Below are 24,603 nucleotides of genomic sequence, written 5' to 3'. Positions count from 1 at the left end.
GATTCTTCTGCAAAGCGTGTTTCTACAGCAACCCTAAACAGCCAATGAAAAGCGCTCCGTCCCTTTTAGAGGCCGTGTCTTGGAGTGACGGGGAAGTTGCGGTTCTTCGCCGAGCTCCTCTCTATGGTTGGCTTTCAGGACGAAAGCTTCCTGGGTCAAGGGTAGCCTTTGGCGCAGCGGGCAGGGATCTGCGAGTCCCGCTATCGCCGCGTTTCTGGTGGGCTAGAGGGGAAGTTCGGTCTGCAGGCCTAGTTATAGGTTGACCGATCCAGGTGAGAAATGTTTCCATCTTAGAGGCTGTTGGGGTGATCGAGAAGGTTCCGTTGTTCGGGAAGCCACTGCGTCTGTTGGTTGCCATGGATACCGACTACAGTACATTCTTCGCCCTTTCTCGGGCTCTTTATCTTTCGCTTTTACTTATTTCCTCAACTGTTGTGGCAGATGCGTTTGATAAATCCAGATAAATCATTTATGAACCAGAAGCTGGTAGTGGGTTTGAGGCCATGGTTAATAGAGGAGCTTGAAATTCCAGGGTAATGAACAAGCCACTGAATGTCCTACATTGCAGAATCGGAAATAGATTTTACAACTTTGTACTATCAAATAATTCTGTAACAATATTCATATGCTAAATTTTCAGTGCTATTGTGTGGAAAGCACTAGGTGCTGGGGAGCAAAGGATTCATACATTTGTGAGCTAGACTTCAATGACAACAGTTCTATTTTAGTTTTTTTTAAAAAAAAAAACCTTTGTCCAGTTTCTAGTTATATCATTAATTTTTGTATTGTTTAATATAGTTTTAGTCTGTAGATATCTCGTGATGATTTGCAGATCACAAATAATGCCCACATTCTACACCTCTTGAATTTCTAAACTGCCTTTAAAAGTAGTGTCAGATACTGTCCTCAATCCTCAGTATCAATACTGAAAACTGAAAACAAGTTCACTTTTTACCTAAGTATTTCAGCAAGGGCACCAATTTAGAAAGAACTCTTGCTGACTATTATCACTTGGTCTACCCTGAGGATCACTTTAACTGTAACTGCCCCTAAGTCTGTTGATGCTGAACTCAATCAAAACTATTTTCTCAATGAGAAAATGCTCAATCACCTGTTTGAGATCAGGCAATGGTTGTTTGAGAGAGAGTTGATTATAATGGGGGTGGGGGTCCTTGGTGCTCTTTGAACTGGGTTGTTTTCCTATAGAGATTTCATTACCCAAACTAGGTAACATCATCAGTACTGATAATATTACCTAGTTTGGCTAATGAAATCTTTGTAAGAAAACAATCCAACACAGAGAGCACCAAGGACCCCACATTTTAATCCTGCGCTAAAAATATTCTTTATTGATTATAATCTGTAAAGGTATATGTCTTGATACAACTTCTGTACTTTTATGTAGATCTTGGAAACTCTGGATAATAATGCAGAATTTTACAGTACCACACAGAGAACTCACCATGGAATGAAAAACAGTTAACCTTATAAGACAGTGCCAAGAAGAACTGTTATGCTACACCTTCTAACTTACATTGCACCAATTGTTGCTATCAAAACCTGCTGCAAGGTTCAGGGCTATCAAAGTTGTATTCTGGGAGGCAGGGATCCTGCTGTGGACAGGCAATGACATCTTGGTGGTGATGGGAAAGGGAGATATGGTAGGAACTTGGGGCTGCCATTTTCAGAGAATACATCAGTATTTAGTGCCACTGTCGTATTACAGTTGCCCATTGCCCAGTGATCAAAGCCAAGGAGGCCCTGGTACTCAACTGTTGCTTCTCAGTGCCACATTCTCTGTAATAAAACTTCACTCGTCCATGATTTAATCAGGGATGAAAAGGCCTGCCTTGTATGTATTACCAAGATCTGGTTTGGAACAGAATTGGGGTGAGGGGTAACCCTCTCAGAAATGTTCTAGTAGAAAATCCCTCCAAAAGAAGTCTCTCTTTAAAGGTGAGGCTAGGATACCATTATATTAAAGCAGGATGATTTTATTGAACAAAGCATAAATAGGGTGGAGGTTACAGAACCTCCACCCTGTAGATTGTCTCTTGGATTGGCTGTTTTCTACTTATAATATGTTACCCACATTATTGGTTATTATTATTATACTTTGACAAAATTACTGCTGTTGATTGGGTCGGTTAATGTGTATTTTAATATTTAGTGTGGGAAGATCAGTGAGATAACTTTTTTCTACCTGAAAAACAGAAGCCTTTGGTTAAGTATATTTTTTATGCTTCATATATATCTTAAATATACGTATATACATCCAAAAACTAACTCACATTCTTGCAGTTAATACTTTCACTTATCTTGTTAGCACCTTGTTACTTTAAGCACAGCTAAGAATTCCAGGCTCCACTTCACTTTTTCCAGCAATTAAAAAGATCTATTATGTTGTTAATTCTACTGTAAAGGTTGTTTAATAAATAAAATTGGGGTTTCTCTAACAATTAGCCCCAAATTCTACTTTAGTGCCCAACTGGGTTTTGTATCTGGCATTAGCTACAACCCCAGCACAGAGGCAGGAGGTAGATTTTGTCATTTAGGAGACCTTTTGACATTCATGAGTGTTGTTCCACAGATAATTGGATGTGAAATCCTATTGGTGAATTGTGTTCTGGGATTAAATGCAATTGCCACGTGATTGCTTTTCTAGCCAAGCCGCTGGATGATGTTTCCAGGTTGGCAGTGTAGTTTCCAAGGCTTCCCATTTTGTTGGGCTTCAATCTTCCTTCTCTAGGCAGAGAGTCAGAAACAGCTTGGGACTTCACGGCTACCGTGGCAGAAACAGACCTGACCTAGGTTATTGAAGACATATGAGGAGTCATACACCAGATATGATTTTTGTCTAGGTGCAACGATAACATGATCCTGCTATTCTCTTGCATGGATAAAGAATTTGTTGGATCAGAACCTGTTGTGTCATAAGGACCTGATGGGAATGTGGACTTATGTCTGAAGTTCTGCAAAGTTGCACTGAGGTCTTAGGTGTTGCCTGACATGGGTGGAGGATGGTAACTTTGGATCAGATTTTGCCTGTGTAAAGTCTTTTGGCTTCTGAGTGCTGTGACATAGGATGGGGTTATTTGCAGGTCTGCCTTTTTCTCAGTTGTTTGTTCCCATCACCCGAGGTGGGTATGCTTAAGGTCCCATTTCTAAAGCAATGCCATCTAATGGGATCTAAGAGATGTGCCCTCACTGTTGCTGCATATACCTTTTGGATTAAGCCCCCTTCCCCCACATATTGGGCCAGAATGGAAAATGAGCCTGTTTTGTAATATTAATGTATATTGTCACCAGCCTTGATTCTGTATTGTTTATATGTTGCTTTTTGCTTTGTTTTTTTTAAATTTTGACTTTTTTATATTTATTCTTATATAAATGAGTACTGGGTTATAAATAATAGAAGATTTGTTTTCAACAAAATTTACATATTGTTGCTGTATTTAACCAAATAGAATCACACCACGCCTAAGGGGAAACATAGCAATAACACTTAGACTTATATACCGCTTTGTAGTGCTTTACAGCCCTCTCAAAGTAGTTTACAGAGTCAGCATATTGCCCCCAACAATCTGGGTCCTCATTTTACCCACCTCAGAAGGATGGAAGCTGAGTCAACCTTGAGCCTGGTGGGATTTGATCTGCCAAATTGCAGTAGGAGTAGCTTGTAGTACTGCACTCTAACCACTGCGCCACTAAGATGATTCTCTGCCATGGGTCTAAATTTCAGGCTGCCAAGGCTAGAATAAATTCATAATATCTACCATGCACTTGTGTTTCTGCTTTAACAGAAATGGTTCTGCTCCACGTGAAGCATGGAGATGAGAGCCAGTTTCTTCTAGAAACAACAGGTAGGGTTTCCATTGAAGACTTAACAAAGGAAGTAGCCAAAATCTATAATGGAAGACTCAAAGTTCATCGTCTTTGTGCAGGTATTAAATATGTCAATTTATTATTTTGTCCTATTACTTAAATTTCTTAGGTAAACATATAACAAATAATTTAATAATAATTTATTAAATAATATATATTATATACGATAGTTATAATGTGAACATAATAAATAATAAATGTAATAAATAATAAGTAATATAATTATTATCATATTTATTATAATTTAATACAAATAATTTATTGTATTAATTCGCAACTCTGGGCTATTCTGAATCTTCTTTTTGCTTACTCTTTATAGCCAACACACTAAGTTCATGTCACCGATGAACTTTCTGAATATTGGAAACAACTCAACCAATTCTGCTGGTTGTACATTTTTCTAAAATTTCTCTTCATGGATTACTGTTGTGGTACATTTTGTGCTTTCTTTCAGTCTGTTATTAACTGCTATCTTTTTCTAAATATATATTTCAGCAATATTTACAATATATTCAAATAGGAACGGATTATAATCTTTTTTAAGTATGACCTCTGAGAAATTTGTAATATATTCTAATAATATTAAATAGATTGCAGAATTTGTTATACTGCTGTACTTTATTTTAACAATAACAATGGTTAAAGGACATTTTATATAACATCTCCATGTCCCACTCTTTGTTCTTTTGAAAGAAATGGAATCGCTGGCAGAACACGGTATTTTCTTACCTCCTAACATGCAAGGTCTGACAGATGAACAAATTGAAGAGCTGAAACTGACAGATGAATGGGCAAAAAAATGTATTCCCAGTGGTGGAAGCACATTTAAAAAAGATGACATTGGACGAAGAAATGGTCATGGTAAATAAATATATATATGAGTAGATAACTTTTTGCATATAAAAATAGCTTGCCAAATTTTATAAAAAAATATTGGCATATTGTATACTTTCAAATTTTGATTAATAAATATCAATGCTAGATAACATTATATGCCCTGTGTGCAAGCAAGTTCAGCCAGCAGCACAACTTAAAACATGTTTCTAAAATTCAGTATTGCAAAGAAAGGAAAAATGCTCTTTAGACTTTTGGTGCTATATTTCAGAATGCAATTCAAGGTTCTGAAAGGATTTAAACATTAAATCCTTTCATCTGAGTATCTTCAGGGCAATCTTCTCCCAGTACCTTTTAGATCAGTGGCCACCAACTGGTGGTCCATGCACCATTGTAGATCCATGAGAAAGTGTTGGTGGTCCACAGAAAAATTACTTGCATTTTTTATATTGCACTAAATCAGGCGTCCTCAAACTAGGCCTCCTGGTCCGGATACATACAATGAACGTTTGTGTTGCTGCAGAGAGTCTCCCTCTTCGGGATCTTTTTGTGCGGGGCAGAGGGGGGCAGAAATTCCAACTTAGGATCTGCTTCAGCCTCCTGGTGCAGGGCTTTGGGCGAAGGCTAGAGGGAAAGGCAAAGATTGGCAAAGAGCCGGAGGGCCTTCTTCCAGTGGGACTGCATCATGGCCTGGAACTGGCTGCCCATCTTAGCCCACTGAGCTCCAGGCACCGGTGCCTGGCCTTGCACTCCCACAGGTCTTCCCTCTGCTTGGAAAGTCTATGCTCATAGTCCTCAGTGTGGTGCTTCTGCTGAGCCTCCTTCTCTGTCAGATCCAATTTAAACTGAGCCAGCTGTTTTGGCAACTCTTTTCTCGCGGAGACTGCTTAGCTCCAACAACTGCTTCCTGTTGGGGCCCTAAGGAGCCCGGGTGGGTAGGTGAAAAGTGACTGGGAGGGGAGAGCTGAGCAGAGGCTGGAGAGGTGCCCCTCAGTGTGAGTGACAGCGAGTTGGCCACGCCCACACAGTCACATGATCACCTAGCAACGCCCGCCCAACCGATCATTAGGCAGATCGTATTAGTTGTCTGCGGGATTGAAAATTATGAATTTAGTGGTCCCTGAGGTCCGAAAGGTTGGTGATCCCTGTTTTAGATCTTACAGGAAACCGCTGCTAATGATTCCATACTTCGAAGGTGAGAGGAGCTGGAGCTTGGTGGCACTGCTTCTCTCTAGCAAAGTGGTTGCTTTGGAATGGCTTCCTTTTAGAGATCAACTTGCCCCCTCCCTACTGGCTTTTTGGGAAGATATTAAATAATTAAAACCCAATTATTCCAGAGAGCATTTTCATGATTTTATTGACTTAATATATTGCACCATTTTTAGTATTTCATTCTGCTTTTCCCATTTCCATTAATCCTGGGGCCGATATTTTAATCAGGTAGGCAAACCATAAGATTCCAAGGTACAGTTGTTGTATGTATCCCTCTCATCCCTCACCTGTCATTTGCCATCTTCCTCCTATTTCTCCCATCCTAGCAATTCAGAAAAAGTGGTAATAACGAACTGATTCCCTTTGTTGAAGGAGAGCCCTGCTCTCCTTTGCAAAGATTCAGTCAGTGGCTCAGTGCTTTTGTGTCGGTGCTTCTCTGTGGAAAAGAGAGGAATGTGGGACTTTGCTCACATTCTTGTTAATAACAATATTAAACTACTTGGCATACTTACTACTGGTCTGTTCCCCTTTTCCATCCCTCTTGCCATCTGAGGCTTATATATGTGTCTTATTTTGGTACCATCCTTCTACAAAGCTTCTAAGATCTGTGCTGTGCTAGGTAAGGTGGCATTACATTGCTTTTTCTATTAAATATATCCCACTGCACATGTATTTCTTTAATAAGCTATATACACTGCTCAAAAAAATAAATAAAGGGAACACTTAAAAAAACACAATGTAACTCCAAGTCAGTCACACTTCTGTGAAATCAAACTGTCCACTTAGGTAGCAACACTGATTGACAATCAATTTCACATGCTGTTGTGCAAATGGAATGGACAACAGGTGGAAAGCATAGGCAGTTAGCAAGACATCCCCAATAAAGGAGTGGTTCTTCAGGTGGTGACCACAGACCACTTCTCAGTTCCTATGCTTTCTGGCTGATGGTTTGGTCACTTTTGAATGCTGGCGGTGCTTTCACTCTAGTGGTAGCATGAGAAGGAGTCTACAACCCACACAAGTGGATCAGGTAGTGCAGCTCATCCAGGATGGCACATCAATGGGAGCTGGGGCAAGAAGGTTTGCTGTGTCTGTCAGCGTAGTGTCCAGAGCATGGAGGCGCTACCAGGAGACAGGCCAGTACATCAGGAGATGTGGAGGAGGCCGTAGGAGGGCAACAACCCAGCATCAGGACCACTACCTCCACCTTTGTGCAAGGAGGGACAGGAGGAGCACTGCCAGAGCCCTGCAAAATGACCTCCAGCGGCCACAAATGTGCATGTGGCTGCTCAAACGGTCAGAAACAGACTCTATGAGGGTGGTATGAGGGCCCGACGTCCACAGGTGGGGGTTGTGCTTACAGCCCAACACTGTGCAGGATGTTTTGGCATTTGCCAGAGAACACCAAGATTGGCAAATTCGCCATTGGCACCCTGTGCTCTTCACAGATGAAAGCAGGTTCACACTGAGCACATGTGACAGACGTGACAGGGTCTGGAGACGCGTGGAGAACATTCTGCTTCCTGCAACATCCTCCAGCATGACCGGTTTGGCAGTGGGTCAGTAATGGTGTGGGGTGGCATTTCTTTAGAGGGGCCGCACAGCCCTCCATGTTCTCACCAGAGGTAGCCTGACTGCCATTAGGTACTGAGATGAGATCCTCAGACCCCTTGCTGGTGCAGTTGGCCCTGGGTTCCTCCTAATGCAAGACAATTCTAGACCTCATGTGGCTGGAGTGTATCAGCAGTTCCTGCAAGATGAAGGCATTGATGCTATGGACTGGCCCGCCTGTTCCCCAGACCTGAATCCAATTGAGCACTTCTGGGGCATCATGTCTCGCTCCATCCACCAACGCCACGTTGCACCACAGACAGTCCAGGAGTTGGGGGATGCTTTAGTCCAGGTGTGGGAGGAGATCCCTCAGGAGACCATTCGCCACCTCATCAGGAGCATGCCCAGGCGTTGTAGGGAGGTCATACAGGCATGTGGAGGCCACACACACTACTCATTTTGACTTGCTTTAAGGACATTACATCAAAGTTGGATCAGCCTGTGGTGTTTTTTTCCACTTTAATTTTGAGTGTAACTCCAAATCCAGACCTCCATGGGTTGCTAAATTTGATTTCCATTGATAATTTTTGTGTGATTTTGTTGTCAGCACATTCAACTATGTAACGAACAAAGTATTTAATAAGAATATTTATTTCATTCAGATCTAGGATGTCTTATTTTTGTGTTCCCTTTATTTTTTTGAGCAGTGTATATTGACAAATGAAGTGTTTATATGGGGCTAAATTACTCAACAGAGCCTGCTACTGTTTGCATTTTTTTATTGCTGTGTAAGCTCTCTTTCCTTTGTTTAACCCTTATTCTTTGTTACCTCTGGCTCCAATATCATGCTGTGGCTCTTTTTTTTTTTTTTTTTTGGTAAATTAGATCTAATCCCTGCTGAGATTTATTCCTGAATAGACATGAATTTTTCTGTTTAACATCCTTGATCAAACGCTTTATTGTTGGCTCACTTGGGCCAATTCCACACGCTTAAGTTTTCTAATGTGAATATCTGTAAATCACTGGATTTTGTGATTTTTTCATATTGGATAGAGTTTAAGATAATATCTGATTTTTAATCACAATAGCTGATTTTTAATTTAGAGGCCATTTCAATACAAAATAGTAATTATATTACTTCCATAGTTATATAATATTGTTTACTATCATCTGCATATTTATTTTTTAAGCTCCAAATGAGAAAATGAAACAAGTGTTAAAGGCAACTGTAGAAGAAGCAAAGGCACTGATTTCTAAGGTAACGTACAATATTATTGGTGAAATATAATTTATGAGCCAGCATCTCTAGGCTATCAGAGACAATTGTTCTTAGGCTGTTCAAAGAATAGCAGGAAGTCTGATTCTAAAACAAACCACTAATTGAAGTAAACTTGTATTTATTTAATTGCATTTTCTTGATTAAACAACCACATCTTTGGATTCATACCTAATGTGATATAAAATATTTTTTAAAGAACCAGACTTGTTATTTATTTATTTGACTATTGCACAATGTAGATACTGTATAATCACGTAAACTCTTAAGTAGTTTAGTACAATAAAACCCATAATAATAAAAAGCCGAACATGCTTCAACGCCCATTAAAATTTGTCACTTCAAACTTAAAAATTAACCAGAATTAAAAGCCACCTAAAACAAAAAGACAATCCAGTTCTACTCTTTACTCCTGAATACCTATCACAATGGACATGTTTTTTCAGCTTTTCCGAGTTCCAACAATTCAGGAATAAGCTGCTTCATGAAGCTAACATTTGAAAGACAGGTTCATAGTTCAAAAGAAACTTGAAATTCTTGAAAACTGAGTGCTATTCAGTGAATATTACACAGTGATAAATGTAATGTTCAACACTTAGATAGGAAAAATCAGATGCACAGGTACACAATAGGTGATCCACGCTTTAACAAAAATGTTTAATATAAATAATTCTGAATAGATGATAAATTGGTAGTAGATAATAGCAATAGACAGAGAAATGTTATTCTAAAAATGGGAACAATATTTTTTGTTATTTGGCTTTATCTCACACTGTGCTGTCTCATTGTAGATTTCAGAGGAAGAATTCTTTCTTCGATAGTGTATTAGTTTATTCATTTTACAGAATAACACAATAACAGTTGGAAGGGACCTCAGAAGTGTTCTAGTCCAACCCCCTGCTAAGGCAGGAATCCTGTACCATTTCAGACAAATGCTGTCCAGTCTCTTCTTTAAAACTTCCGGTGTTGGAGCATTCACAACTTCTAGAGACAAGCTGTTCCACTGACAAGCTGTTCTAACTGTTAGGAAATTTCTCCTTAGTTCTAGGTTCTCTCCTTGATTAGTTTCCATCCATTGCTTCTTGTCCTGCCCTCAGGTGCTTTGGAGAATAGCTTGACTCCCTCTTCTTTGTGGCAGCCCCTTAAATATTGGAACACTGCTATCCTGTCATCCCTGCCCAATTCCCGTTCTTTATATGTTTTAGCCTCCAATCCCCTAATCATCTTTGTCGCACTTTTCTGCGCTCTTTCCAGAGTCTCAACATCTTTCTTACATTGTAGCGACCAAAACTGGATGCAGTATTCCAAGTGTGGCCTTACCAAGGCATTATAAAGTGGTATTAACACTTCATGTGACACTTCTGTCCTTCTGCTAATGCAGCCTAGAACTGTGTGTACTTTTTTTTGGCAGCTATGGCACACGGCTGGCTCATATTTAAGTGGTTGTCCACTAAGACCCCAAGAACCTTCTTTTTTGTTTAAGTTGTTTCTATTTTATTTTTATTTATTTATTTTGATTTGTCAATTGCTTACAAGGTAATAGGTATAAGTATATACATAGTTATGAATACATGAAATGGGTACATATAAGAAAAATAAAAGAAATAATAGGACAGGGACGGTAGGCACGTTGGTGCACTTATGCACGCCCCCTACAGACCTCTTAGGAAAGGGGTGAGGTCAATAGTAGACAGTCTAAGGTTAAAGTTTTTGGGGTTTGGGGAAGAAACCACAGAGTCAGGTAGAGTATTCCAGACATTGACCACTCTGTTGCTGAAGTCGTATTTCCCGCAATCAAAGTTTGGTGCGATTAACCTTGAGTTTGTATCCATTGTGTGCTCTTGTATTGTTACGATTGAAGCTGAAGTATTCATTTGCAGGTAGGACATTGCAATGTATGATTTTATATACCATACTTAGATCAGACCGAAGACGGCGTAATTCAAGGTTTTCTAGGTCTAGAATTTCAAGTCTGGTGGCATAAGGTATTCTACAACGAGTAGAGGAGTTGAGAACTCTTCTTGTGAAATATTTCTGGACTTTCTCAACTGTGTTAATATCAGATACATAATGTGGGTTCCAGACTGATGGGCTGTATTCAAATATTGGTCTAGCAAATGTTTTGTATGCTCTCGTTAGTAGTGTGATATTACCAGAGAAAAAGCTACTCTTTATTATCTTTATTATTTATTATTTATCTCTGTATTGCAGAAACAAGTGGAAGCCAATGTATGCGTTACTACCAGTATGGTAAAAGATGCACTCGACCAGCTCCGAGGAGCTGTAATGATTGTGTATCCAATGGGCCTCCCTCCATATGACCCAATTAGAATGGAGTTTGAAAATAAAGAAGATCTGTCAGGAACTCAAGTAAGTGTTAGTTTTGATTTTCTGGTTTTTATTTTTTAAAAATATTGTTCTTCCTAGAGAGATGTTTGGAAAATGTAATTTGTTCATTATTATACTGCTGTACAATATATAAAAATTTTACATAGTGATATATATTTACACTTAAAAAAGACATTTTCCCTTGATATTTCATCATTGCAAGAAAGTAAATTCTGTTACTTCCGCTTGTTAACTGTAACTGTTGAAAAAAATATATCTTAAAAAGAGTTAGGTATTAGACTTGGAAATCAAAGATTAAAGCTGGAGATTTTATTGAAAAAACTGATGATGCGACCCTCTCATCACTGTGCATTTTTAAGTCCTCATATTTCTTTCACTAAGAGTTAATTAACTGATAAGTTTAAATAACTTCACTGTTATTCCCAGCACTCTGCAAACAGAAACTTTGTAAGTTCTGATCTGTGTTAATAAACTCCATTTTAGTTACTGGCGATTTTTAGTAATTGAATAGTAGATGAGCATTTCTCTTTTTGAGGTCCCTTATATAGATCTCAACAATGTTCTAAGGAATCCTTTAACCATTCAGAGCAGATTTAAAGGCTATGAAGAGCAGTACAAGGAAGGAAGTATATTGTGAGCAGCCATCTGCTCGTGTTCCCTTAGATCCTGCCTATTGTAAAGCTCAGTTTGTTACAGGCTGCCCTTGAGATTGTTGAAGAACCAGAGGCCCAGCTGTGGTGGGCAGCAAAGGAACTGAAAAGAACAAACCAGCTTTCTGACTATGTTGGGAAAAATGAGAAAACAAAAATTATTATCAAAATACAAAAAGTAAGTATTTGTGACATAAGAGTAAAGTGAGAGTTTTTATATAGGTTTACACTCAGCCAAAGCAACATTTTGCCGCATTTATTATGTTTGAGATGTTATTGTATTTTACATTTTTTAACTTCACACAGGTAAGTATGATGTTCAAAAGCAAGGCAGACCTCATTTATTGCTATAAAAATGATTGTAGGATCATCATACCTCTGCACTAAAAACATTAGGGCAACCCGTCCCTCTGTTCCAGTACAGAGAAACTATCCTTTGTAAAGTAAAAGAACCCCGATTCACTCCGTGTGTGGCTGAATTACAGCCTCTACAATTCTTCATCATCCACCCTAGTGACATTGCAATCTGGAATTGTATGTTGCCTATTCCTGCTTGTAGAGGGACTAATGTCTCTGTCTCATGACATTTTATTCATCATAACAATAGGTATTCCATTGTCTGATTAAGGCAGGTTGAAATAGATTAACTTCTGTTATTGTTCCCAGAAAGGGCAAGGAGCTCCAGCGCGTGAGCCTGTCATAAGTAGTGAAGAACATAAACAGATGATTCTTTTTTATCACAGAAGGCAAGAAGAACTCAAGGTATCAGGAGTTGCTGTGTTACTCTATTGGAAACAAGATAGTTACATTTTATTTGCAATATATAACTCATTTTCTTTTCATGTTTTTCAGAAATTGGAAGAAAATGATGATGATTCATTTTTAGATTCTGAATGGGCTGATAGTCATGCCCTGAAAAGACATTTTCATGGTGTCAAGGATATTAAGTGGAGACCAAGATAAAGCTATTTTTGCAAGCAAAAATAATTTTAAGATACACAGACACAGCAAGTTACATTAGTAATATCAATGCACATTAACTCCTTAAAACTAAATAAAATATTAGATTTGTATTTATTTATAATGTTGGTTGCCTTGCATTCAGTAAATCTACATTGTTAAGATTGTTGTTCAAAAGTTCATATTTTTAAAAATATTACTGACATGGCTAACGTATTAAAAACTATTATTGCAAACAATAAAGTTGTCCCTCTCCTTACATTTTTGCATTCTAAATAAAAATATTCCAGTTAGCATGGCTTAGCTTAGAAGGAACTGAGATAAACTCAAACTGTATGCAGGAAAAAATATTAGGTTCCAGAAAATCTTAACCAATACTGGTTTAGAACATCACGTTAGTGTAAACTATAAGGAATATCAGACAATCCAGTTGGGATGATAAAATCCTTTAATAGTGTAAGTAGAAGAACCTGACTGCACTGTGCCTTGTTTGAATGGTACAGTTTCTGCTCATGTTCAGCCTGCAATCTGTTGTAAGTATAAATTACTTTGCAGATTAAGTAGCTGTAAAAACAGCACTGAAATATTTAAAAAAATCACAGAGAATTTATCTTTTAGAGGCAATAGTAGAATTGGAAGGAGATTTTTTTTTTCATTTCCAATGTTCACTTTTAATAGCAGTCCTGTTGAAAAACATTTTATTGTCTATTTATAAATACAATATTTTTGAATCAAATGAAGCTAATAATTGAATACTGTGTCTGTGTTGGAGGTAACCAGCCAGTTCAACTTTCTGCTCAGTGCAGCAATCCATTACACCATCCTGTTTGAAAACTTTTAAATACGTTGTATTTTGTCCTCTGTTTATGAAAACTGGTTTTTATTCTCCCTGAAAGTATAACATCTAGGACACAACCGATTTCTTTAAATTGTAAAATTTATGAAGTCACTGAAGGAAAATAATTTGATTATTAACTTTCCTTCAATAGCTCTTCATAATTTTCATAGTGTTTTAAATCCTTAAAGATTAATTTTAAAGATATATTTATTAAAACTTTAGTAGATATAAAAACTAAGAAAAACTTCTGAAGATAGAAAAAAGTAAAGAGTAAAAGAACAATGCCAAAATTACAGAAAAAAAAGAAAAAAAATGACTTCCTGTTTTCTTTCAGATATAAGTATAAATTTATATGAACTTCATACTCTTAAGTTTACATCATAACTTTCATTTCTGTTTCACACAAAAAGTCCAAAGGGGGTTTCCAAGTCAGCATTAATTTAATGTCTTTTCTCTAATAAAAGCTGTTAATTTTGCCATCTCATTCTTCCATTGTCAAATCCTTTCATTGTACGTAACTATTTCCTCACTAATGATTCAATCAACTTAAAAGGTATTTTAAGGAGGGGAATATTTTGCTTGTCCTAACCAATGTCATATTTCTCCTGCATTATTTTTCTTGAATTAAGTGAATAATAGTGGCACTGGTCAGCTCCACTGGATATGGATGAAGCACATTCCTTATATTGTCCTATATGTATGAGAAAATGCAGTCCTCAATGCATGACCACGATTGAGCCCAAAATTTCTGTTGAGATATCTGTTAAGTGAATTTTGCCCCATTTTACAACCTTGCTTGCCTCGGTTGTTAAGTGGTCCACTGCAGTAAATGTTAGTAACCTGGTTGTTAAGTGAATCTGGCTTCCCCATTGGCTTTGCTTGTCAGAAGGTTGCAAAAAGTGATCACATGATCTTGGGACATAGCAATGGTCATAAATATGAACCAGTTGCCAAGCGCCTGAATTTTGATCACATGAACATGGGGATCCTGGAAAAGGTAACTATGAAAAACAGTCATCAATCCTTTTTTTCAGTGCCATTGTAACTTTGAATGGTCACTAAACAAACTCTAGCAAGTCAAGGACTACCTGTACATCAGAGGTATTCAGCAGGTTCTGACCAGTTCTGGAGAACCGGTAGCAGAAATTTTGGGTAGTTCGGAGAACCGGCAAATACCACCTCTGACTGGCCCCGCCCCCATCTATTCTCTGCCTCCCAAGTCCCAGTTGATCGGCTGGTTCTTCTTTTGTTGCCCTGCACAGGAGAACAGAGCTGGAAAGCAGGTTAGTGGGGGGAGGGAATGGGGATTTTGCAGTAACCTTCCCCTGCCATGCCCACCAAGCCACGCCCACAGAACCGGTAGTAAAAAAAATTGAATCTCACAACTGCTATATACATAGACCAGTGTGTCTGCTCTACACTTGTTCAAGTGGATGTTTATATTTTTCTTAATTAAAAAGGCATAAACAAAACAGCCAAATATATTTGGATGCGTTGCAATCACTTGTTAGCTATCCACTTTTAAAGTGCTCTCTATTAATCTCTTGTTTGTCTTGTGAGCCACAGTATTGCAGTTCATAGTTCTATAAATACTGAGTTATGATGAAGAGGATTTCAGCATTTCAGAGAATCAAGCCTCCGGCATTTTGAGGACTGGAAAAAAACATGTAAATAGGGGACAAAAGACTACGGAGATGAAAGAAGAAGGATAAGTAGAGAATGAAGACAAAAATATTTTGAAAAGCAAAAAAGTGCTGATATCAGCCTGATAAGAAACTGAGTGACATGCATCATAATCTATTTTATTGCCTTAGGTCCATAATAACGAACCTATGGCACACGTGCCAGAGGTGGCACGCAGAGCCTTCTCTGTGGGAACACGAGCCGTTGCCTCAGCTCAGCTTTGCCGTGCTTTCGCGCCACCTCCAATCAGCCAGCTGGCCTTTGGGTCTTTGCCTCACATGTGCAGGGGTGGGGTGCCTATACGGGGTAGGGTGCATGCATGGGGGGCACACTCATGCATGCGGGAATGTGCACTCATGCGCAGGGGCAGGGCGTACGCTTGCATGGGGCATGGCCCATGCACGGTGCACATGCATGCACAGTGTACACACATGCGTGGGGATGCACGCATATTGCATTTTGGGGATGCACACACACGCTTTGGGCACTCAGTGCTGAAAAGGTTAGCCATCACTAAGGTAATTCACTGAATTTCAAAAATATATGCAAAGTAATATTGTAAGATTACTTTGCATGACACATCATGTGTTATGCATATAAGCATACGATCAAACTAAAATTCTAATTATTGCATGCAACAGAGCACCTTTAGCTCCTCAATCTTAGGAAAAATACAGTTATTTGCATATTTTTAAAAATCCCCCATAAAGGATTCCAAATCCCCTTGATGTTCTCTTTATCTTTTGCATACTGAGTGTATGTTGAATTACTGTTGCATAAGGATAAGAAATAGCCCAGTAACTATAGTGAGAATGTGTTATTGATCCAGACTTCTGAGTGCTTTCTGTTGCCAAGAAAAGATCCATTTGAGGATTTTGTGGTAACAAAATTAGCTCTGATAGTCTGTGTTCTCACAATATCAGCAATGTGAGAAATAGGAGATTATTTATAACTGCTCAGCTACAGTGTAGTTGATACTGTGTATGGTTTCATTTTGTGATAAGTATTTCCATTTCACTTATGAAGGGTTCTCATCTCACATTCCCCAAATGGGAGTGTTTGGTGGTTTTTCTGCTCCCCGTTGAAAGGGAAGCAGAAAAACAACAGCAGCAAACTCAAGAAACGTTTTGTCATTTTCCTCTTCATTTTAAGCCCTCAATCAACCCACTGCAAAACACCAGACTGAGCCTTCCCTTGCCTTTCTCCTTGCAAATTAATTTAATTTAATCTCTCATGATTCACTAAGGTGACTTTTAACAACTGCTGACTTAAAGAATGTGCAGAGTTCAACCTTATCTCTTGTTTATTAGAATCTGAAATCCATCAGCAGAAGCAAGTGTAAAATGATAGAAGACAGTGCAGAAATCAAAGAAATCCTGGAAATGCTGTATTCTGCTTCATCCCATAATAAGCCATGCATTTGGCTAACCCAAATACAGTATTATGTACTGAATTGTTGTAAATCAGTCTGTTTATCAGGCAATTTGAACCAGAAATATTAATAATGACTCCCTAGGTAACAAAATCAGGTTATTTTTCTCACCATCACTATTCTGTTATGTTTAGTCCTGTAAGAAGAAAAAGTCATTTGCTGTCACACCACTGAGAGTCAGACCCTCTTGAAGTCAATGGCTAGCTGATCAAAAAATTTCAGTAGTTTTTATGTGTACAGTATTAAAAATTAAATCATGAAAGCACATGTCATGCACACAGATAGAGACACAGAACGTGTCCCTGTTTTTTTCAAAGACATGACTTGCTCATTCTTCTTTGTACACCGATAAGTACAGTGTGTACTGCAGTAGATTTGGGAGGGAGGGGTGTTGGAATGAGGAAGTTTATAGCAAATTAAGAAACTTGGCACTTCCTTTAGAAGCTAAAGAAAAGAAAACCCTTCCAATTGCTTTCTTGTCTCAAGGTTATGAGTTACATGGAATTTTTTTTTAAAGAAAATACAATCAACCAAAGTATGATTAATAAGTTTTAATTGAAGTTATGACTTTAAGTTGGAATTTAGTTGAGGATATCTGTATGGGTGTTTATTGAATATAATATCTTGCATATTTCAGGTAATATTTTTATCTTAATGAAGAAAATAACTTATTTCAACAGTAAAGCATTTAACTAAAAGTATTCTGATCTGTTGTGTACAAGATGAGAATCCAAAGTTGTATAAGGTGGTCAAGGGACTTTGAAGATTGTGTTCTAGAAGGAGAGCCAGCCACTTCATCCTTCAGCCTCCTTATACAATCGAGGCCACATGGTGCTGTTCCAAAAGAGGGCACCACTTTGGAGCAGACACAGTTAAAGGGGGTGTGCATAAGCCCACCGGTGTGCATAAGCCCACCAACGTGCCTACCGTCCCTGTCCTATTGTTTCTTTTATATATTTTTTTATTTTTCTTATATGTATCCATGTATTCATAACTATGTTTTTACTTATACCTATTATCTTGTAAGCAATTGACAAATAAAAAAATAAAAATAACAACTAAATAATACATAAAAATAAAATAAATAAATAAATAAATAATTGCAGCAGCTTCAAAATGGTGCCCACTTCTGCGATGGCACCATGTGGCCTTCACTGTAGAGGGAGGCTGTTTGGTGCACTCGCTGGTTCTCCTTCTCAAATGTGAGGTCCAGTGCTCCAGAGATGATGTTCAAGAAGGAAAACTAGCTGCTCCACCCCTTGGCATCCCTGAAGGCCATATGGCATCATCCCGGAAGTGAATGCTGTTTTGAAGCAGCCACAACTCATTGAAGCTGCTCACAAAATGGCACCTACTTCTAAAACAGCACCATATTGTCTTATCTATGTAGGAAGGCCACACAGTGGGTGACTACTTCCCAAAGATTTACTGAAAAGGTAAGTGTCCGATCCATGATGGAGATGGGGAAGAGGGTATCAGACATAGTGGGGTAGGAAGCAAGCCCAAGGCCTCTGGGGAACCACTGGGACAGGATGAGAAGGGAGAGAGGCTGAGGGGAGGTGCTACATAGTGTGTGTCAAATTTTATAATTTTCAATTTCCAAACAGGTATTCAAAAGTTGTGGCATGCCTTGAGGATTGTAAATATATTTTGGTTACTTTAATATAATTTAGATGTGCTTGATAAGTACATAACCATCATAACTTTTTAACATTTTGTTTATTTCATTTGCAGCAATCTTGCAATGAAGCAGTAAGGTTGAGCAGATTGCAAAGGGCCCAATTTTTGTTCATGTGACTATGGAAGTACTGTAGTCAGTCAGAGGTCATAAGTCCCTTTGATTAGTGGTGTTGTCATTGGGTACAGTTGCAAAATGAATGATTGTAAGTTAAGGACTATCCGTATGGGTATGCACAGCATTAGGCACCATACAGTAATAGTCTCAATACTTGGGCTTCAATGCCTTTGAATACTGGACTGTACAGAATTATAGTCATTGCATCTTCAGCTTATGTATCTAATTATGGTATTAGATGCTGTTTGGGCATGCAGGAATTTGAAGATGATGATAGAAATACATGCCTAGATACTTAAATGTTTCATATGCTCAGTTGGATAGCTATCAATTGTCCAATTGTGGTTGAATGCCTTTAATAATACAGTAGAACCTCTGGTCATGACCATCATTTGTTCCATAACTTTGGTCGCAACCCAATTTGGTTGTAACCCAAACCTAATTTTGGAAATTTGACACTTAGAAAAAAATGATGTGGAAGGGAAAATTGTCCGTGAAAAAAAAATGTGAATTTTTTGGTCAGAACCCGATTTGGCCGTGGTCAGAAGCATTCATGACCAAAGGTTCTACTGTACCACTAGCTTGGTTTTTGAGTAATTGAGTTCCAGCATTTCAGACTTAGCAATGAAATGCGAATACATGGAGGTTGGATCAAATTTCCATTTGGTACACAGAGAGAATAACAGCATCAGCAGCATATAAAGCATACATCATCAGCATTTAAAAAAAAATAGAAATTGGTTTGCTAGCTAAAGTGAGAGGATGGAATTCAGAAAAGACCTGGACAATATCCTTGATGTACCAATTAAATAGGGGGCAGATTGCACCCTTGTTTGACTTGTTTAGTGTTTGGGATTTGATCAGTCAATTCTTCATCAAACATTATATCTGCATTGCATTATCATAATTACAGAAGCTAGTGATTGATGGAGGAGGTTTCTAGTTTGCACCCAAACTCTTCCTGAAAGATTAAATGTTTTCAATTTTATAAATGCAACAGAGGGAACCTTTGATGGACTGACATACTTTGCAGACAAGTGGCAAAGAGTGAGATATTGGACTACAGTAGAAAAACCTGGCCTTGGTTATTTTTTTGTGTAATTTTTTTTTTATTTTCAAACATACATCAATATCATTGCACGGATCGTGTGGTGTCTGAGTGTCATTCATTTTGACACAAAAATAATATTGATACAAATGAAAATTACTGCATTAATCAAACTTATATGGTCTGATGTTATTATACATTATATATTTTTCTTGGATCAATTGAGTCAGCAAATTTTGGTAGAGATGTTTTGCATATAGTTTATTGATTTTACATAGTAAAAATTTTAAATGTAGTTAGCTGGGTTGGTCCTATCACTTTTATTGTACATTGGCATTGTGGTAGAGTTAGTCCATTCTTTGGGGATCTGTAGAGAATTGGCCGATATGAGTAAATAAGGAAGTTAAAATAGTGACCCACATTTAGGTCTTAGTTTGGGGATGATCAGGTCAGTCTGGGAGCTTTGCAATTCTTGAATTGAACAATTAGATTCAATATCTCTCACTGGGGCCAATCCAAGAGAAAGTTGGAAAACATTAGGCGTGTATCAAGATCCCAAGTATAAATCTGAAATAATACATGACAGAAAGTATCTCCATGTCCTTCCATATTAAATGATCCATTCTGGATCTAAATTATATTGTCACTAAGGAAGCAAAGTGCCAGAATTTGATGCTATGTTTAGATTGAACTGTCTGAATCAGTCTGTACCATCCCTCTAATTGGCTCACTTGCGTCTTTCTTCGCAGGAGAGCCTTGTGTCTTTCAAGATATATACATATAAACAAGTTTCCTGGGAATGGAGGCGCTGCTGTCTCTGTCAACTTTATGGCCCATTTATTTGGAATGGCTGTCATGCTTAAAAGATCTCCGTTTTGAATAAGGTTTAGTTTTGTAATGTATTATTTGTAGTACAGTGGTACAGATTAATCAACTTTATCTAAAATATCAATCAGTTGAATCATGCTAATAAATAAGCTGGAAAAAAAATTAAACACATAAGGGAATATGAAGAGGCATGCTTTCTTCTTACCTTATTTTCTCTTGGTTACTTTCAGCAACAAGGTGCCACCCAGTACGTTGTAATACAGGTAGTCCTCGACTTACAACCGTTTTCTTAGTAATTGTTCAAAGTTACAACCGCACTGAAAAATGTGACATGGCCATTTTTCAAACTTAAGACTGTTGTGACATCCCTGTGATCTCGTGATCAAAATTCAGGTGCTTGGCATCTGACTGACATTTATAAGCGTTGCGGTACCCCAGGGCCTTGGGATCACCGTTTGCAACCTTCTGACAAGCAAAGTCAATGGGGAAGCCAAATTCAATTAACAAATGTGTTACTAACTGAACAACTGCAGTGATTCCCTTAACAACTGTAGCAAGAAAGTTTGTAAAACAGGGCACAACTCACTTAACAAATGCCTCACTTAACAACAAAAATTTTGGACTCAATTGTGATTCATAGGTCAAGGACTACCTGTACACTCTGTTCCACCCACTTCTAAATATTTAAGTGATATTCTATAACAATGAGATTGTACTTTCAGTGATAGTTCCAAAAACCTCTAAGGTGCTTCCTTCATAAGCCAGTGTTCAATTATATATCATTGACATCATAAAGCTTTCCAATATGGTAGTTTCCATATTGGATTATCTGATCTGATAATTCCCAATTAAATGTGGCAGCATCCATTGCAGAACAAATCCAATTCAGTGTTCTTACAAAAGAATTAATCTCTTCTCTTTTTTTTTTTTTTAGATTTTAGTCTTTTTCTGATATCCCCCCAAAATTATTTTTAAACTTATTAAAAATATGTTTAAAAAAATCATTTTTCTTTTGGACTTGAAAAGACCAGAAAATATATTTTTTTTTAAATCAAATTCCTCAGTCATAAAGGAAATCTCATCTTTAATCAGGCACAACCATCAAAGCCATTTCATGCTTCCAACATCAACTGCTTTGGAAATAAGTGCTTTTAAGTCTCAAATGACTATCGTTGTGTGACTTGCAATGAAAAATCTGCCTATGGTGTTCAGCCATGTTACGGTGAAATAGATCAGCTTACAAAACATCTATAGGCATCTCATAGTACTTAAGCCAAGCCAATGGAATTGTTTCCAGGGTTTTTCCTTCCTAGTCCTCCGTTCCTGACATGCCCATTAGTTGTTTTATTTTCCCAACTGTTTCACATCCTCACGTAGAAGAAAACCTAAACATTTATTTAGGGCAGTGCCACACCTATTTTCATTGGCACCTCCTCCACACCACTTCAGCAGTGAAGCCCTAGCTGGCTAATCAAAATAACTTTCTGAAAATTCAAGTGCAGCTGCATGCCAGGAAATCAAGACACATGTACATGCAACAGCTGAATGGCTTAGTTTTCAAAGAGGAATGGTTGTCAACTTCTTTTTTCTGCTTTAGTTTGGGTAGCGTTGATGAACGTTTGTCTCCTAGGTGCCTATTTCAAGGGAACACACAAAATAAAAATAAACAAAAAAAACTGCAAATCTCCACAAAAACATGACAAAATTTAAGTTTAAAAATGATTTGCTGGAGCAATGTGTGTATTCAGATGCACATGCAGTTTTGTAAGATTGGAATATCATATGTGTTTAATACGCATGCACTCAATCAAATAACTGATAACCTACTGTTATTCCCTTGAATTCACTAAAACTGCTATACATCCTATTATTATTATGTTTATATTCTTCAACAGTGCCATACTGTTTCTTTGCCCTTTAATTTAGCATGCTTGTTTTTAAATTATACTAGAAATGGTTGTTTTTCTTGAGTTCCAGCATTTACACCCTAGTGCTGCCAGTTCTCTTCTTCCAAGCTAAAATAGTACTCAACTAAACCTGAAATCGCACCTTCCAAGCAGACTTCATGTTTCCTGCAAGTCAGGAATTTTCAGGGCATTTTATTTTATAAAAGCTGGGTTTCCTTTCTTTCTGGACAGGTAGTCCTTGACTTACAACAGTTTGTTTGGTGACTGGTCAAAGTTACAACAGCACTGAAAAAAGTGACATGACCAGTTTTCACTCTTACAGCCATTGTAGCATCCCTACAATGGACATCTGGTCAAAATTCAGACACTTGGCAATGGACTCACATTTATGACACCTCCAGTGCCCCGTGGTCATGTGATCCCCTTTTGCGACCTTCTGAAAACTCATTGGGGAAGCCAGATTCATTTAACAACAAGTTTGATTAACTGAACAACGAAGGTGATTGATTTAACAACTGTGGAAAAAAGATTGTAAAATGGGGCAAACTTACTTAACAAATGTTTCAGAAACAAGAAACTTAGCAACAGAAATTTGAGGCTCAATTATGGTTGTAAGTTGAGGACTACCTGTGCTGTTTTTTCTTTCCATTTTCAAAATTTCCACTTGCATGATTTATTTCTTGGAACTCCATTATAGGAGTTACAACTGCGGGGGGGAAAATAGCCAAAGATACGCATGTTAGGAGAAAGGATTTTGTCCAGTCTTAAGTGTTAATGAACTATCTTTTCCATTCATGTATTTTTGTAACAGGATGTTAAAGTTCTAGCAACCTTAACATTGTATAAAACCGTACTTTTGTATTCTCTATTTTTTTGCTTTAAGTTTTCTGAGATGACAAGAGGTTTATTCTGAAAGATTTAAAATCCTACAATTATGTAACATTTTGCATGGATATTGAATTAAAGAGTGATTGATTAATGCAATTAGAGTAAAGCTGTATACACTCAGAGTAAAACATGCCTGAAAATAAATGGAATGCTTAATAAATGGTACAAGCAGAAAGTAAGACCAAAAAAGTGTCTGAGGTTCCCTTGGTTGTTTTACATAGAAATACGTAATACATGTTGGTATTACATTACACTATGGATGTGCTGATTGGGCCATGACAGGGTTTACTGGAAAATTTTTATAAGCAAATGATGCTATGTTTGTGGCCGAGATCCCAAAATGATTTGCAATGAGTGTTAAGTAGTAAGCTGTATGATAAAATACAAATGTGAACGACTCAAATGACAAAATTAACTGAAGTCTGGCTTAAGGTTTGGGCTTGGTTTCACAGAGAATGAATAGGATAAAATTGCAAAACAAATATAAAAGTGAATGGGGTAAGGAAACTTGAAAACACAGTACAAACTTAAAGAAAAACAAATAAGTGTATGTACATGGTGAAATCAAATCTGGTTTGAAAGACTGAAAAGTGTATGAAGGTGCTGGTGTAAATTCCAATTAGTTGTATTTTCTCATATATTCTCTCTCTGAGTTATTTTGCTTATTAATTATTATTATTATTTGCAGTTTGCATGGCATTGTTTTCCCCAAAGGAAAGAGCATTATGGGTATGGATATTATATGCCACAGAGAACAGAATGTGCACCTGCTCTTCGCCTACAGCACAGTCAATCAGTCTAAATCAGATTATTTTCTGACCTTGAATGAATAAGACCACATTATAGTTCTTTACAATACCAAGTTCAATTCTTGTTTTTAAAAAAACCTCTTTTGGCAACTGTTGACTTCCTGTGTTACTAGGAAATGAATCAGTTGAAGGTTTCCCAGTACGGTATTAAGTCACTAATTAGTTATTGGAAAAAAACATTCCATATATTTTCTCAAGGTCCATTTTTTTACTTTAAACCCATCAGAAATTTTAAAAAAAAAATCAAAAGCTGCTCCACCCATTACATTTCATGTCACTATATGAACATAAAGGGAAAGTTCAGACATTTCTAAATTTCTTAAGTAGGAAGTGACATTTTTCCTTCCTTTGTTCTTCAGGTTTCCTGGAGATTGCAATAAAATATATGATATTTTCAAGACAGGAATACATGTAGATTTGATTGGCTTGAACTAATGAAATATGTCTAGAAGTTATTTTGAAAAAGAGATCTGCATAGTGACCTTAGCTATATCAGCCTTACCTTTTATGGTCCAAAACAGGTTCTTCTTAGTGCAAATACATATAGTGCTGGTTTTTAACATAGGTTCTCATTTTCAAACAATTATAAACAATTCAGAGATAAAATAAATAGAATAAACTGGAGGCAAGGATTCAAAATATGCCATACTAAAAACTG

At 37.5% G+C, this 24,603-nt stretch overlaps 1 protein-coding gene across 2 annotated transcripts; it reads left to right on the top strand.

Annotated features, from left to right (window-relative positions):
- The first annotated feature begins 152 nt into the window (after positions 1-152).
- On the top strand, positions 153-12,960 carry CFAP298 (cilia and flagella associated protein 298). 2 transcript variants are annotated; one of them, XM_026700597.2, is made up of 8 exons: positions 153-272; positions 3,804-3,944; positions 4,579-4,746; positions 8,673-8,740; positions 10,970-11,128; positions 11,804-11,935; positions 12,424-12,519; positions 12,610-12,960. In XM_026700597.2, the coding sequence occupies exons 2-8, from the start codon at positions 3,806-3,808 to the stop codon at positions 12,718-12,720; spliced, it is 873 nt and encodes a 290-aa protein (XP_026556382.2). In that variant the 5' UTR covers positions 153-272; positions 3,804-3,805; the 3' UTR covers positions 12,721-12,960. The 2 variants fall into 2 exon arrangements, with proteins under 2 accessions (XP_026556382.2, XP_087793685.1); XM_087937559.1 differs by lacking the exon at positions 3,804-3,944.
- Positions 12,961-24,603: the final 11,643 nt, after the last annotated feature.

Source organism: Pseudonaja textilis, chromosome 7, assembly GCF_049901715.1.
Source record: "Pseudonaja textilis isolate UNSWEBS1 chromosome 7, rPseTex1.2, whole genome shotgun sequence".
Lineage (NCBI taxonomy): Eukaryota > Metazoa > Chordata > Lepidosauria > Squamata > Elapidae > Pseudonaja > Pseudonaja textilis.
Note: the sequence above shows the minus strand (reverse complement) of the source record. Positions and strands in the feature narration are given on the sequence as shown.